At 33.4% G+C, this 16,012-nt stretch overlaps 1 protein-coding gene across 1 annotated transcript in view; it reads left to right on the forward strand.

Moving 5' to 3' along the window:
- The window catches only part of LOC121383874 (sushi, von Willebrand factor type A, EGF and pentraxin domain-containing protein 1-like), a 57,316-nt gene that overhangs the window by 12,913 nt on the left and 28,391 nt on the right, over positions 1-16,012 (forward strand). The window contains exons 6-11 of the mRNA XM_041513971.1: positions 3,343-3,549; positions 10,637-10,798; positions 11,252-11,413; positions 11,945-12,191; positions 14,854-14,869; positions 15,697-15,730. Coding sequence (XP_041369905.1) covers positions 3,343-3,549; positions 10,637-10,798; positions 11,252-11,413; positions 11,945-12,191; positions 14,854-14,869; positions 15,697-15,730 — 828 coding nt within the window. The remainder of the gene's footprint in view (positions 1-3,342; positions 3,550-10,636; positions 10,799-11,251; positions 11,414-11,944; positions 12,192-14,853; positions 14,870-15,696; positions 15,731-16,012) is intronic.

Raw genomic sequence — 16,012 nt, forward strand, 5'->3', positions numbered from 1 at the left:
TCTTCTTGCGAACTACAGAATGAACAAATTATAGATGATTACATCAGGAAATGTCTTAACCAACTATGGACGCACTTAGTTCCTGTTTGTAAGATTTCTATCTCTGTTTATCTTTTGAAGCAGTTGTAGTTAGACTCGTCGGTTTACTGTAACAAAACCTATCATATACTACTCTGTGTTGGTGGAGTTAAGTCATTAAGTCGACGTCCAATGTCTATGGCTGGAGAAGTTAACGTTTTGTGAATGTCTAAAATGTTATAACAGGTTCTCTTAGTCACTGACAATTACAACCTGTGTCAATTATTCCAATAAATATCAAGTGGGACTACACATGTACAATAATAATATGTTCACAGTAAACACACAGTAAAAACAGTCCATAGCCATACACATGCATGTATACATTATTCATAACAAAAATATATGCATGTATATCATTAAATTATACATACACATAACACAGTATTTATTGTTTATCACATAATTAATAATTGATCACATACACGTAATACTTTATCCATAATCCACCATATAATCATATATTGATCACATAACCATATATTGCTATGTATTGTTGAGAGTGATACGTAGATGCATATAAATTATATTTTCTCTGATTTATATCTGCTAATAGATATTTGTTAACGTTATTAATTAACAGTACTTGTATTAGTTTAAATGAATATGGTCGGGTATAATAATAATAATAATATAGTTTAATATATCTGCCTCATAGAGTACTATAAAATGGACAAACCAATGTAAAGTGGAACTCATTTTCAATTGCATGCACATTGCACAAATTGTAGTTTTTCTAATCTTTCAGTAGTATTATACACGAGTGTGTGCAGATAGTCTACATGTATTGTATTTGTTTGTACTTCCAAGTAATAGATTTTTGTTAGTAATACCAAAAACATAAATTATCAATTAGATATTTTTGTATGTTGAGGGTGTGTCAGAAATAGCAAACATGGATTGGGTGAATTGATCTGTCATTCAGATTAATTTCAGTCAACAATAAATTGGTGTTATAAACGTTCTGGTGTTATGAAATATTAGCATATCCAAGGCTACAAAGCAAATCACGTATCTGACACCCACTGTTTATGTATGTACAATGATAATTTGTCTAGTTCACATTATATCATCCTATTAATCGTACTCATTTTCACACCCTTGCATATGTAGTTTCCACTTTATTAGTTTTGTTGAATCCCCACACTTCACAACCGTAACTTAAGAGACTACATATATATGTGTCAAACAATGATAATTATGTTATAATCTTTTTACCTTGATTCGCTATTACTTTTTGTTGTTTTATTTTGCCCCGTTCCTAAATACAACTTTGAAGCATATGCATATATATATATATATATATATATATATATATATATATATATATATATGTATGTAATGTATGTATGTATGTATGTATCTATATATATATATATATATATATATATATATATATATATATATATATATATATATATATATACTCTTCAAAAGAAGAAACGCAAAACCACATTGTCGTAACATTTGGAGAATTGATTTAATTATTGAATGGTGAGTCCGATAATTACCAAATGTTGCAGGATTGTTCACAATTCACTCTAGTCCATTGTGAGTAAGTGATAGGACACACCACCAAAGTCAAGGTCATCTGGAGTCAATACCGGGTGTGGCCTCCGCGTGTGTTGACAACTGCCTGGCACCGCCTGCCCATTGAAGCAACCAGAGTACGGATGACGTCCCGGGGGATGGTGGCCCACTCGGCTGCAAGGCTGCTGCCAGCTCGGGCAGGGTCTGGGGCTGTGGTTGTCGCTGTCGGAGGCGTCGGTCCAACTCGTCCCATAGATGCTCAGTTGGGTTCAAATCCGGTGATGTCGATGGCCAAGGAAGGACATTAATGTTGTTGTTCTGTAGGAAAGCCGTTGTGAGACGTGCTGTGTGAGGCCTGACGTTGTCATGTTGGAACACTGCGTTGGCGTTGGCCATAACTGGAACGATGTGTGGCCGGAGGATCTGGTAAATGTAGCCCTGTGCATTCAGGTTGCCCTGCACGTGGACCAGGTCAGTTCTGCCAGTGTGTGAGATGGCTGCCCACACCATGACACTACCCCCGCTGAATCTGTCCACTTCCTGCACGCAGTTTGCCGCATAACGTTCACCACGACGCCTATACACGCGACATCTTCCATCATGACGTCGGAGCAGAAATCGGGACTCGTCACTGAACCACACCTGTCTCCATCGCAGTTGAGGCCATTGTCGATGAATCTGGCACCACTGCAGTCGGAGTCGACGGTGTTGTGGTGTTAAGATGACACCTCGAACTGGACGTCTGGCACGAATTCCTACCTCACGTAGGCGGTTCCGTACGGTCTGGTCGGATATCCTGCGCAAACCTGGTATTGCTGCGGCTGTGGAGGTGGCAGTAGTCAATCGTTCCCGAAGGTGGCGTACCCGGATGTAGCGGTCCTGCCCGGGGGTAGTGACCCGTGGTCGACCGGATCTAGGGAGGTCACGTGTTGATCCATGTTGCTGGTAACGGTCCCACAGTCTGGAGATGGTGCTTGGGGACACATGGAATGCCCTGGCAACGGCCGTTCTGGATTCGCCTGCGTCTAGTCGGCCGATGGCATTGTTTCTCTGCGGTTCACTGAGACGTGGCATGTCCTGGATTGTCAACTGTCGGCCAGATACAGAGGCCAGGCAAGCGAACACCCTGCACTTTTATACTGTCGGTGTTCATGTTGCACGTGCAGACAACGCACGTGCAGTGGTGACATGGTTTGCACGTGGCTGCGTTTTTGCGAATATTCACATTTTGGAACTTTATTGTACAGTAGCTGCGTTTTATCGAATGTAACTGTGGGAATGTGTTTGGGACATGCAATGACCTTATATTCACAAAGCATGTACCGGTAGGAAACATAAAATCGGAGTTATAACCCATTTGTACCCTTTTGCGTTTCTTTTTTTGAAGAGTATATATGAAACAGAATGATCATGCGAGTCAAACAAAGTACACATAACAGTGGTTGGTGTAAAGTAAACGATAACATGTCAGATGGATAACTTATAGGCTTTTATAATAAACATGCACATGCTCCAGATATATTGTATGACAAGTGTCATGGGAAGTACATGAATCTAGAGGACACATACATGGAGGGGGGAGGGGGGGACTGGAAATCCTATGTGACTGTATGGTCGGCTGGCATGTCTTATCTGATTATAAAAAAATATTTGTCCTTGTAGTTGAATTGTGTGTCACTGTTTAGAACTGTTGTGTAGCTTTGAGAATATTCATTAAAATATGATTGATTACAGTACAAAAGAAGTGTCCGCCACTTCGGGCTCCAGACAATGGTGCGATGGTGTGTGACACGTGGTTTGGCGGCCAGTTCTGTCAGTTCATGTGTAGAAATGGTATAGACATTCCCAGGACGTTTAAAGAATATCAGCTCTTTCATTGCGGCAATACCGGTATCTGGAACTTAAACAAATGCTTGGCTGACAAAATACCAAACTGTGTCAGTAAGTAGTAGCAGATTGTAAATCATATTGTTTTTACATACACAATGAATGAATGACACCCCAGCACAAAACATACATCAGTTATTGGGTTCACATACAGGTGCACTTAAGAATGTGTTAAAACGTTTTGAGTTTGCCCGCAGTAATTTAAAACCGGTAACAATTGCAACAAGTTAAAACTTGTTTTGTTTATCAACATCACTAGAGCACATTTGTTTATATTTTATTAATCATCGGCTATTGGATGTCAAACATTTGGTAATTCTGACGAAACCTGCTATATTTTTTTCTATTAGTAACAAGGGATCACCATCCCACTGACAGGATAGTACATACCACGGCCTTTGATATATCAGTCGTGGTGCACTGGCTGGAACGAGAAATAGCCCAATTGACCTACCGACGGGGAAGCCTTGAAACCGTGCACAACCAACATATCACTGTAAAATTCAACATGCAGGTTGTTTGTATCGCTTTTATTCATGTATTAATAATATAAATGTGTGTCTTTAATATGTGTGTGTGTGTGTGTGTGTGTGTGTGTGTGTGTGTGTATGTATGTATATATATATATATATATATATATATATATATATATATATGTGTGTGTGTGTGTGTGTGTGTGTGTATGTGTATGTATGTATGTATGTATGTATGTATGTATATTTCAGGGCCAAGGCGAGGTCGGAGAGTAACATATAGAATGAAAATGGGATATTACTTCAACGGAGATTGTCAAAATAACGAAACCTTCCGACAAATCAAGAACGCTTTCCTAAAACAACTTGAGAATAGTTTTGACTGCTCTCTCTACCCTGAATGCACTGTGGAAAATATCAACGTAAACCATGACAATACATTCAAATTGTCTTGCATCTAGCTATTGAATACCATGGTTACTATAAAATAAAAACTAACAAAGATAGGTCATGGTGATCAGTATGTAGATCCAGATGATACAAAATAAACTACTATAATAAAATTTCTGTAACATTCATTACAAAATAACGCTATCCCTTTGGTCCAGACATAGCAATGGGAGTTTGTTCATTTCTCGATGAACGTAAACATTTCGTCATTTAGGGAACGTCATATCTGATGACGTTATTTTATATTGGCAAGTTATCTTATTGCGCTTTATTGTTTATGGACCAAAAATAATTCTAAATAAAGAATGAAGTCTTAGTGTTATTATTAGCAACTATTGTCTGTTATTTCTTTTACGTTCACCTGGGTATTAACAAAAACAATTATCCACAAAGTTATGTGAGAACGGCTTCGCCGATTCACACAGTTTATGGATGATTTCTTGTTCCATACCCCGATTAGCGTAAAAGAAATAACAGATAATCCTTAATTGTTTGCAGAATTCTAAATATTAATGGCATAAACTAACATTCTCATGTGGCATGTTGCTTGGACTTGGTTCTGTGCAAAAGTAATTTCTTTTTCTTTTTTCTTTTTTTTAAAAATTTATTTCCCCAGATCATTTTGGCAAAGTCAAGGTTGGGGTGCCTTGCCTCAATGCCTTACAGAATTTATATGCATAGAAAATATTCAAATATATTCAACATATGCACACATTTAAGTAGGTATATAAAATCTACAAAGTTTGTTTAATTGTACAGTACATTCATTTTTTTTATAAAATAAATCATGGATATTGAAATGGACTCAATATACACCCGTAAGCTATTTGTTATGTTTATTTGTTCTGATGACGGGCTAGTACAGAGAAAACAAGGTTGAAGAAAAAAAATTAAAACAACAACAACAACAACGTGGTTGTAGTATTACAAAGGTGGACAACGATGAGAAAAACAAAGGAAAAAAAGAGAGAAGATATTAGTTAGTTTGAAATATCGTGATTGTAACACTATCATAACAGAGATGGAGTAATGAGATTTAATAATAGAGATAAAAAAAACAACAAGAATATTGTTTGAAAGTTAAAACCGTGTACACATTTATATACTGTAGATAAAAACAAAGTTGTTTCTAGTATTTTTTGATCAAAAAGATTAAGCCCCTTGGACCATTCGATGTTAAATTTATCATATTCACAGTTTTTATAATAGATATATTTTTCGATATGAATTTTTTTTGGTAGAATCACTTTTATAGTATCAATACATAGATTTCTTTTAACCATCTTCATTGAATAAATATAATATTTAACATTAATTATTAACCAGTTTATATTTTTAGTAAATGAAATGCGAATTCCAGTTTTTATAAATATCCATTTTTCAACATTTTCCCAAAGTTCTCGGACTTTGTCACAATCGTAAACCAGGTGTTGTAGCGTTTCTGGGAGATTATTACAGAAAACGCATTTATTTGAATCAATATAATTTATTATATGTAGAAAAGTATTGGTACCAATGCGTAGCAATCTGTATTGAAATCATATTAATGAAGTGTCTTTCACGCATTTAAATGGTATAAGATAATACTTTGTCCATGTATGATGATCAAATATTAGACCTTTATCTGCGTATTTTGTTTGTGCTTTAGGAGTTTTTATTTTATTATTCAAAGTGCTGTATATAACCTTACTTGATGCATTCTTATTTAACAACATTTTTAATTTAAAAGGCAGAATTGGTATTTTGATTGCAATATATTGTTATACTGAGACTGTTTTGTATTTGTGAAAAGGCTTTACAGCATTCGCCAACGATGCATAACTTAAGAAATGTGTGTTTATGTTATATTTTTGTGTGAAACATTCCAAATTTAAAACTTTTCCTTGCTCATCAAGCAGATCACTAATCAAAATAATACCTTTCTTAATAAAGTTCTTGTATAAAAATGGTTTATTATTTAACAGTATTTTACTATTAAACCAAATATTTTGTCCCTATATATCTTCAGTAATTTGGAACTTTTGATGTTTTTGAACTAATACCAAGCTGCATAAAACATCTCGCCAAAACATATTTTTTATGCTTTTCTTTTTAATTTCAATAAAGTAATCACCATATATAATAAAATCTTTTGTTGTTAAACCTGTAATGGACGCAAAAAGTTTAGTCCATGCTGCGTTTTGCTGATAAAGTCTTTGTAACCACGTCGTTTTTAAAGATGTAATAAGGTTTAATATATCAGGAATCTTTAAACCACCATATCGATAATCTTGTGTTAATGTATTTCTCTTGAACGTTTCTAGTTTATTTTGCCAAATATATTTTAAAAACACGTGTTTAAAAATTTGAATTATGTGTTTTGGGTGGATTTGGAAGAGTTAGGAAAAGATGGATGATTTTAGGTATGATTAAAGATTTTAGAACTGTAACTCTTCCAAGAACAGACAATTTTCTAATTGACCAAAGCTTTATTAGATTCTGCATTTCTATAATTGTTTAGTTATAATTATATTCTATAATGTCATCTAAGTTAAGTGTAAAAATAATACCAAGTAGACTGAATGTATCTTTACCCCATTCTAACTTCCATCGCACATGATGATATACATCTTTGAATATTTTTTTTTTGCCTATCCAAATGGTGTAATTGATTTTTAAGCCAGAAATATCTGAATAGTAATCAAGTAAAAATATTGTATTTTTCAGAGACTGGGAATAAAAATAAAATAAAAGTAGTATCATCTGCGTATTGTGTTAGTCTGTATTCCTCCCCATCAATAGAAACACTGTTTATATTATTGTCATTTCTAACTAAAATTGAAAGAATTTCAGCACAAATTAAAAAAATATATGGAGAGAGAGGTTCTCCTTGTCTGCATCCTCTTTCAAGTTTAAATGTTTCTGATATGTGACCATTTTGTATTACGCAGGACATAGAATTTTTATATAGAGTTATTATCCATCTTTTTATTGAGGAGTCAAAGTTAAATATATGTAATGCTTTTTCTATAAAGGATCACGAGACTGAGTCAAATACTTTTTCAAAGTATATTAATACTAAAAGACCAGGTATAGAATATGTTTCTGTATACTGCATGATGTCATACACTAAACGAATGTTTTCTCCAATGTATCTACCTTTTACAGAAAACCAGTTTGATCATTATTTATAATTTTATACAAGACTGTTTTAATTCTGTTAGCTATACAACCAGCGGCTATTTTGTAAATACAATTTAAAAGTGTTATAGGTCTCCAATTTTTTTAGAAACTGCTTAGGCTTTATTTGGTTTTGGAATACACGTTATAATTCCTAATTGTTGAACAACAGACATTTCGCCTACACTGTAGCTGTAATTAATTGCTATAACTATAAAATGTCCTAGATCCACCAACAATTTGAAGAACTCTACTGTAAACCCATCTAAGCCAAGACTTTGGTCGTTTTTCATATTTTTAAGAAAGTTAAAAACTTTCGAAGAAGTAATTTGTCCTGCTAGTTCCTCTGCTTCTTTGTCTGATAATTTTTAAAAATTATAGCCAGATATTTTCTCTCCTATATCATTATCAGATTTGTTACATGGCGCCGAATATAGTTTTTGGTCAAAATCTTTTGTTTCTATTAGAATTTGTTTTTGGTCAGTTATAATTTTCCCATCATTGAGTTCTATTCTTGATATAAGTTTGCTATAGTAATTTCGGGATTCCATATTACAGAAGTATTTTGTTGGTTTTTCACCTTCATCTATCCATTTTGCTCTTTCTCTTATATAATGACCTTTCATCTTTTGTCTTCGCAATTCCAATAACTCTTGCTTACTTTTTTGTAATAGTTCAGTATTAGCCTCATTTTCAAATTCTTCCAGTTCCTTGATTTTCTCACATTGTGTATTTTCTTTTTCACTGGTCTTTTTCTTTTTGAATGCCGAATATGATATTGTTTTACCTCTTACTTCTATTAATAGCGTTTCCAGAAATAAGCTGTCATTTATTATAAACTGTATTTCATCTTTTTGTATAATACTTATAGTTTGTGGGTTATAAATTAATATAGCGTATTGATTTATAATATTATTTATAACATCTTTTACAATTTTTATGTATTCTTTATCAGATAACAGTGAATTGTTAAATTTCCATAAGCCTCTACCCTTGCGTATTTTATTTAAATTTAAAAATAATACAACACCTGAGTGGTCTGATCTATAGCTGTTTTCTATTTTAACTTTTTTCTGTTCGTCCTGTCTATGGGATGGTGCATATAAAAGATCCCTTGCTACTAATCGAAAAGAGTAGCCCATGAAGTGGTGACAGCGGGTTTCCTCCCTCGATATCTTTGTGGTCCTTAATCATATGTCCGACGCCATATAACCGTAAATAAAATGTGTTGAGTGCGTCGTTAATAAAACATTTCCTTCCTTCCTTTTTCTGTGTCTAACCTGGCTAATTTCAGTGGACTCGATTTCCTCCGTGTATATCTCCTGAGAATGGGATATAATTCCCTAAAAGGGCTTCATGATTTTGTAATAATGTTTCTCGCGCCTTTGGATGGTTAGTATGTAAGTAATTTTTGGTATCTAGCTTTTGATATAACACTAAATTAAAATCTCCACATATTAAATACTGTTTATTTGCAAACTCTTCAATACACTGTAATATAGTTTCAAAAAAACTAGGCTTATCAGTATTTGGTCCATAAATGTTTAAAAGCATTACTCTTTCCCCTTCTATAGTAGTGTCCAAAGCAATAAAATTTCCAGTATTATCTGATTTGATTTTATGAAGTTCATATTGAAAATTGTTATTTAGCAGAATTGCCACCCCTCTTGCGTTACTAGTAAGTGAGTTAAATAAACATGGTATCCCTACCGGGTTTGTACATATGGTTCTATGTCATCAGTAAAATGAGTATCTTGTAAGCAATATATGTTAAACTGTTTACATTTTAAATAATTAAAAACATCTCTCCGTTTTTCAGGATCTCTCAGTCCCTGACAGTTTAACGTCATTATCTGAAAACATGTCATTTTAAAATAATAGCAAATTGATAAAACGTGTCTACTTTCGTTTCTTCAAAAATTGTAAATAGTGTGTTTAATGGTATGTGATATGATTTAGATGAATTATCACACAAATTTTTACTCCATCTATGTACCAAATTTAGTTACATTTGTAAAAGAAAGATATTAAAAATAAAACTATATAACAAGAAGTGCTGAGAATGAAAGAGAAGTAATAATGTTAATAGATTGGGCATTTAAAATAACATACAGGTCAAACAAACGTAATTTCTTATTGGTTGTCATAGTGTTGATTTAATACTAAAACATGCTTTACAGTTGAATTAAATAATTATTCATATTGGCCCAAACCTAGAACAGACTAGTGTTTTATATGATGGAAATGAACCCCACCAAAGATCAGAGTGGTATTATTTAAAGTTTTTTCGTTTTGTGACCCCTCAGGTTACATGCGGAGTTACAACACGATGGAAAAGAGAAACCGAAAAACAATACACAAATTCCAGCGATGTTGATGTTGAGGTGACATTTTCCTATGACCTTCAAAATGTCACAGACCTATCAGAAGTAACACAGTGGGTATCAGCAGTGATGAATGGGGTCAAAGAAACTGCGGAATAGGATTCACCACTGGTCATGGGAGAGAGCTCGTATTTGTCTCGGTTGATAACGGGAAACTCACTATCACGTGTCCATCCGGCCATTTACCCAACTATAAAACATTCAAATGTGGTGAGTTGTTTAAGTGTTATCGCAGAAAATAGCAAAGGTTCTCGTAGCCATTGACCTGTTCAGAGTGTACCAGTATGGCGTGTGTTCAAGTAAACATTGTGTAGCTCAGTATTTTTCCGTTTTCTTGCTTCTGTTATTGAATTAATGACAAGCTGTATATTTCTGATACTGGTTTGCTGTGTGTGTGTGTGTGTGTGTGTGTGTGTGTGTGTGTGTGTGTGCGTGCGCGCGTGTGTGTGCCTGCGTGTCTGTGTGTGTGTGTGTGAAAAGACGTGAATGTAATTATAAAAGGTATGATTGTTTTTTGGTAGGTATTTTTAGAGGGGGGTTCTGTGGTTTATATTGTTTGTTTTTGTTATTTTGTTTTAGCTTTGTTTTGTTTGTTTGTTTGTTTTGTTTTAACAAATATGTAGTAATATATACTTTCCTTGTACCTCAGTCATGTGGATATATTTCTTATTACAGATCCATGTGATAAAGGATCATTCCATGACGTAACAAACAGCACGTGCAATTTGTGTGCAAAAGGCGAGTATCAGGACACAGAAGGACAGACCACGTGTTTACAGTGTCCGTCTGGCCACACGACTGCCGGGAAAGGAGCAGCCGACATCAGCTCTTGTCAAGGTAAGCTTTATATAATCAAACTGCAGATCGTCACTCTTGTCAAGGTAAGCTTTATATAATCATACTACAGATAACTACTCTTGTCAAGGTAAGCGTTATATAATCAAACTACAGATCGCCACATTTGTCAAGGTAAGCTTGATGTCATCAAACTACAGATGTCACACTTGTCAAGGTAAGCGTTATATAACCTACAGATGGCCACTCTTATCAAGGTAAGCTTTATGTAATCAAACCACTCTTATCAAGGTAAGCGTTATATGCATACAATTACAAATGTTCAGTTATGCACTTTACTATTTTATGTTTCACTATATTTGTTCGTAATATACTAACTGTTAATATTCATCTTGTGTTGTGCCATGAATAAACTGATAGTACTAACACCTTCCTAAACATTACGGTTTTTACCCGAGAAAGAAAGTAAAATACAATTCATTTTACTCTGTTTAGAGGCATGCGCGGCTGGTTCTGTATCTAGGACTGGAATCTCCCCGTACACTCCATGTGAACTGAGCACGTACCAACCACAAGTAGGTCAGAGCACGTGTAGGCGGTGCGCAGGTAGCATGACCACCATCTCGCAGGGAGCGGTCAGTGTATCAGAATGTGCAGGTAAATTAGAATGAAAGCATGCAATTATAGAGTGGATAGAGTAATGAACAATTATCTGTATTATTGTGATTATCAAATACGTATGGAGCATCTCACAAGATAAAGATCACGAGTAAGCTTGTATACATTCACATATGTATCATTTATGAAAATGTCAAAAATCTTTCTACCCTTTGACATCAGCTGTGGGGGGTTTTCTCGTAGATATTATGAAGGTTTATATTATTTCATGACATGAATGTTAATGTCAGACATTCATTAAGATCAGTTAAAAGGTGCTTTATAATCCACATGTTGGACATCTAGGTATTTTGAAGAAAAAAAAACATATTGTATTTATCACCAAGTATGTACAAAAGTTGTTGATTTCAGATCATAACAATCTAGACAACCTCATTAAGAATAATATCTTACGAAAACGATATATTATTAATTACATACCTGAAAAGAATGTTATATTTGTCAGAAAATCCGTAAACTCCAAGATTTTAAGTATGTGTAATGATTATATATATATTTCAATGTAAACAGAATTTGACCTTGAGCTGGAACCGTCTAATACATCAGTTGCACAGGCATCTCTGGAGCTGGACAATCTTGTCCTTGGTGATTCATTTGTGATGAGCTGGTGGCTGCGGATTTTATATTCAAACGAGACAAGGCTCCTGACTGTCCTGGGAGAGACGCACGTCGATTGGCTGTTGGTGACGGTGAATGATTCATCTTGTATCACAGTTAACAGGTATAGAGTGATGAGACATCTCTCCAGTGGAATCGAGTGATACCGTTCATCTTTTGAGTGTTAACATGAACATACTCTGTTATGCTTCTGATTTATAAAACTGTGAAACACTATTATTGGCGAATATTTTGAACACGAAAATGGTTGGTCCAGTGTTATTAATTAGACATTACGTTTATATCTCTCAATTTCATCCTGACCATAAACCTCATAATCAATAAGATTATTATTAATTTTAGTTATTTTAGATCTATTAACTCCACGAGTCTGTATCACTCACTGGGAAAATCGTTGATGTCGAGAGAACGGGCAGTATAGCAAAAAGGGTTAGGGTATAACCCAGCGGTGGAGTGATCAACGACTATAGACATTGGAATTTATGGGTGCACATTCTGCCAAACTTCGATGTACACCGAAAAATCTGGTGTTTAACAGATAATACACTTTTGTAATATCTTGCTCAGCTTCTATGGATAGTACATGTTAGTGTACTTTTGAATATAACCGGCCTCGGTGGCGTCGTGGCAGGCCATCGGTCTACAGGCTGGTAGGTACTGGGTTCGGATCCCAGTCGAGGCATGGGATTTTTAATCGAGATACCGACTCCAAACCCTGAGTGAGTGCTCCGCAAGGCTCAGTGGGTAGGTGTAAACCACTTGCACCGACTAGTGATCCATAACTGGTTCAACAAAGGCCATGGTTTGTGCTATCCTGCCTGTGGGAAGCGCAAATAAAAGATCCCTTGCTGCCTGTCGTAAAAAGAGTAGCCTATGTGGCGACAGCGGGTTTCCTCTAAAAACAGTGTCAAAACGACCATATGTTTGACGTCCAATAGCCGATGATAAGATAAAAAATCAATGTGCTCTAGCGGCGTCGTTAAATAAAACAAACTTCTTTTTTTTTCTTTTTTTTTGGAATATAATAGGTGCTCTTTGTAAACATGTATCTCCTTCCTCGCCTATTAAATATATATAAACCTTAAAAATGTGATTGTAATCACCATATAATCCCACAGTATTTTTTGATTAACTCACTACATCATGAAACCATACGGAACACATTTCAATATGTTTTCTTCATTTGATTCTAAACTCAGGGTGAGTGCTGTCTGTTAAGAATTCATCTTGAAAGGAACGTGGATTCTGAATTTTTATGATTTTAATGTTTTCAATGTGGACGTTTATTTCTGCTGTTTAATTTGTTTGACAGCTTTCCTGTTGATAATAATCTGCAAGTTTACATGTTTTAACGTTGTGATACTTAAATGCTATGTTCCGTGCCTTATTGTATTGTATTGAACGTTCAAATATTTGAAAATGCACACATCGCCCTGTGGATGCTCTCATTGGAAATAAAGGTTTTTTAAATTAATCACACTGCATGTTGCATCCAGTGTCGGGTCCTTACAGTAATTGTCGAATGTTTCAACAGACATTTAGCAGCCTTCCACAGGGCAATGCATGTCTCTAATCTTTTTATATCCATGTTAAGAATAACATGGTGTAATTTCATTAAATCCTATACGTTGTAATATCAATGTACATCTATAAATAACGCTGCTGCATCAGAATATGGTAAATGTCCAGCGGTATAGACATATCTTAAAACTATGTCTTTCATTTTTTTAAAACAGCAAATCCCCCTCCCTCCCACTTGCACATTTCTTTACAGTTGAACAATTGAATTTAACAAGTTTATTGCCGTAGATGTCTCCATCAATGATATGTATAGCCATCATGTGTATTTCCATCATGAAATAATTGATCACTTCATAGTAATGATGATCTGTATTGTCATTTATGCAAACATACAATATTCATATTTAATTGTATTTGATTCTTATTTTATATATATATATATATATATATGTATATATATATATATATATATATATATATATATATATATATACACACACACACACACACAAACACACACACACACACACACACACACATATACACACACATAATATATATACATACGTACATACGTACATACATACACACATACATACGTACATACGTACATACATACATACATACATACATACATATATACATTTGATATATATACTTTTTTAAAACATTGATAATTTAAAAGTTATCTTCTAGTGTTGTAGTGGAAAGTGTTGAAAACATATTGCAAGTATTGTCAGTTATTGTCTTCACAACGTAATATAAATTTTGTAATAGTTTGAATATTTGACCTTTTGTTAAATATTTTCATATGTTAGATTGAAAATTGGAAAGTTTCTCTTTTAAGAGTTTTGATCATATAGTTCTGAAACTTGACACTATATTTCCCTGGGGATCTAATAGACAGTTATTTTGGAAATTTTGAATTTATGAATATTTATTAAATCTAAGCATTTTAAATAGAAAGTAAAACAGTGAAAAATTAAAAAGCTATTTTCTCCTATTAATATTTTGGAAATATTGAATTTGTTAATTTTTGTTAAAATATAATATTGCAAATTTAAAACGACATCTTCTCCTGGAGTTGTGATTGGATATTTCTAAAATTTAGCAAAAGCATTCTCAGGGGTGATTTTATAAATTAATAGAAAAAAGCTTGAAATGTTGAATTTTTGAATTTTTATTAAATGCTTTAAATTGAAATTTTGAAAGTCTATCTTCGCCTAGAATTTTAATTGGATAGTTCTGAAACATTGTAGTGATATGATTGTCTGTTGCAGGCTTCACAATCTAATGGTGAGATATTTTGGAATTTAATTTTTTTTATAACATTGATAATCTTCTCATCGAGTTTAGATTAGATACTTCTGAAACTTAGTATTAGTCTTCTCAGGGGTAGTCTTCATAAACTAATAGAAAAATACTTGGAAACGTTTTGAATTTTTATTAAAATATTTTAAAATTTAAATTGAAACATTTCAAAATTTAGCTTAGAGCTTTGATTGGATAGTTCAGAAACTTTGTTGTCAGGGGCAGTATTGAAATTTATATTAAAATATGTTGGAAATGTCGAATTTGTTACTTTCTTTTATTAAATTTAAACATTTTAAATACAAATTTAACATTGAAATTTTAAAAGTATATCTTCGCCTAGAGTTTGTATTTGATAGTTCTAAAACGTAGTACAAGTACTCTCAGGGGCAGTCTTTACAAACTAATTGAGAGATTTTTATTTTTATTTTTTTATTTTTAATTAAATTATTTTTTAAAACAAAAAGAAAAGAAATGTAACATTGAACATTTAAAAGTCTATCTTCTAGAGGTTTGATCGAATATTTCACAAACTAATAGAGATATATTTTGAATTTTTAAATATTTTTATTAAATTGTGGGATGGGATTGGAACTATATTCACGTGCCCATATCCAATGAAGGTTCAGGCACACAAATCCCATGCTTATCTCTGACTTGAATAGTTCTGAAACTTGGCATTATGACTGTCTAGGACAGTATTAAAAAAATAATGTATTTTGGATATGTCGAATTTATGAATTTCTTTTATTAAATTTAAACATTTTAAATAGAAATTTACATTGAAATTTTAAAAGTATATCTTCTTCTAGACCTGTGATTTGATAGTTCTAAAACTTAGTACAAGTATTCTCAGGGGCAGTCTTCACAAATTAATTGACAGACATTTTGGAATTATTATTTTTTTATTCCATTTTTTTTTTTTTTTTTTTTTTTTAAATAGAAACGTAATATTGAACATTTAATTTGTTTTGATCGAATAGTTTTGAAACGTAGTAATATGATTCTCAGTGGCAGTCTTCACAAATGAATAGAGATATATATTTTTTAATTTTTAAATTTTATAAAATGTTTAAAACTAAATACAAATTTAACATTGACACGTTTCAGTCTATCTTTTGATAGAGT

Source organism: Gigantopelta aegis, chromosome 10, assembly GCF_016097555.1.
Source record: "Gigantopelta aegis isolate Gae_Host chromosome 10, Gae_host_genome, whole genome shotgun sequence".
Taxonomy (NCBI): Eukaryota; Metazoa; Mollusca; class Gastropoda; order Neomphalida; family Peltospiridae; genus Gigantopelta; species Gigantopelta aegis.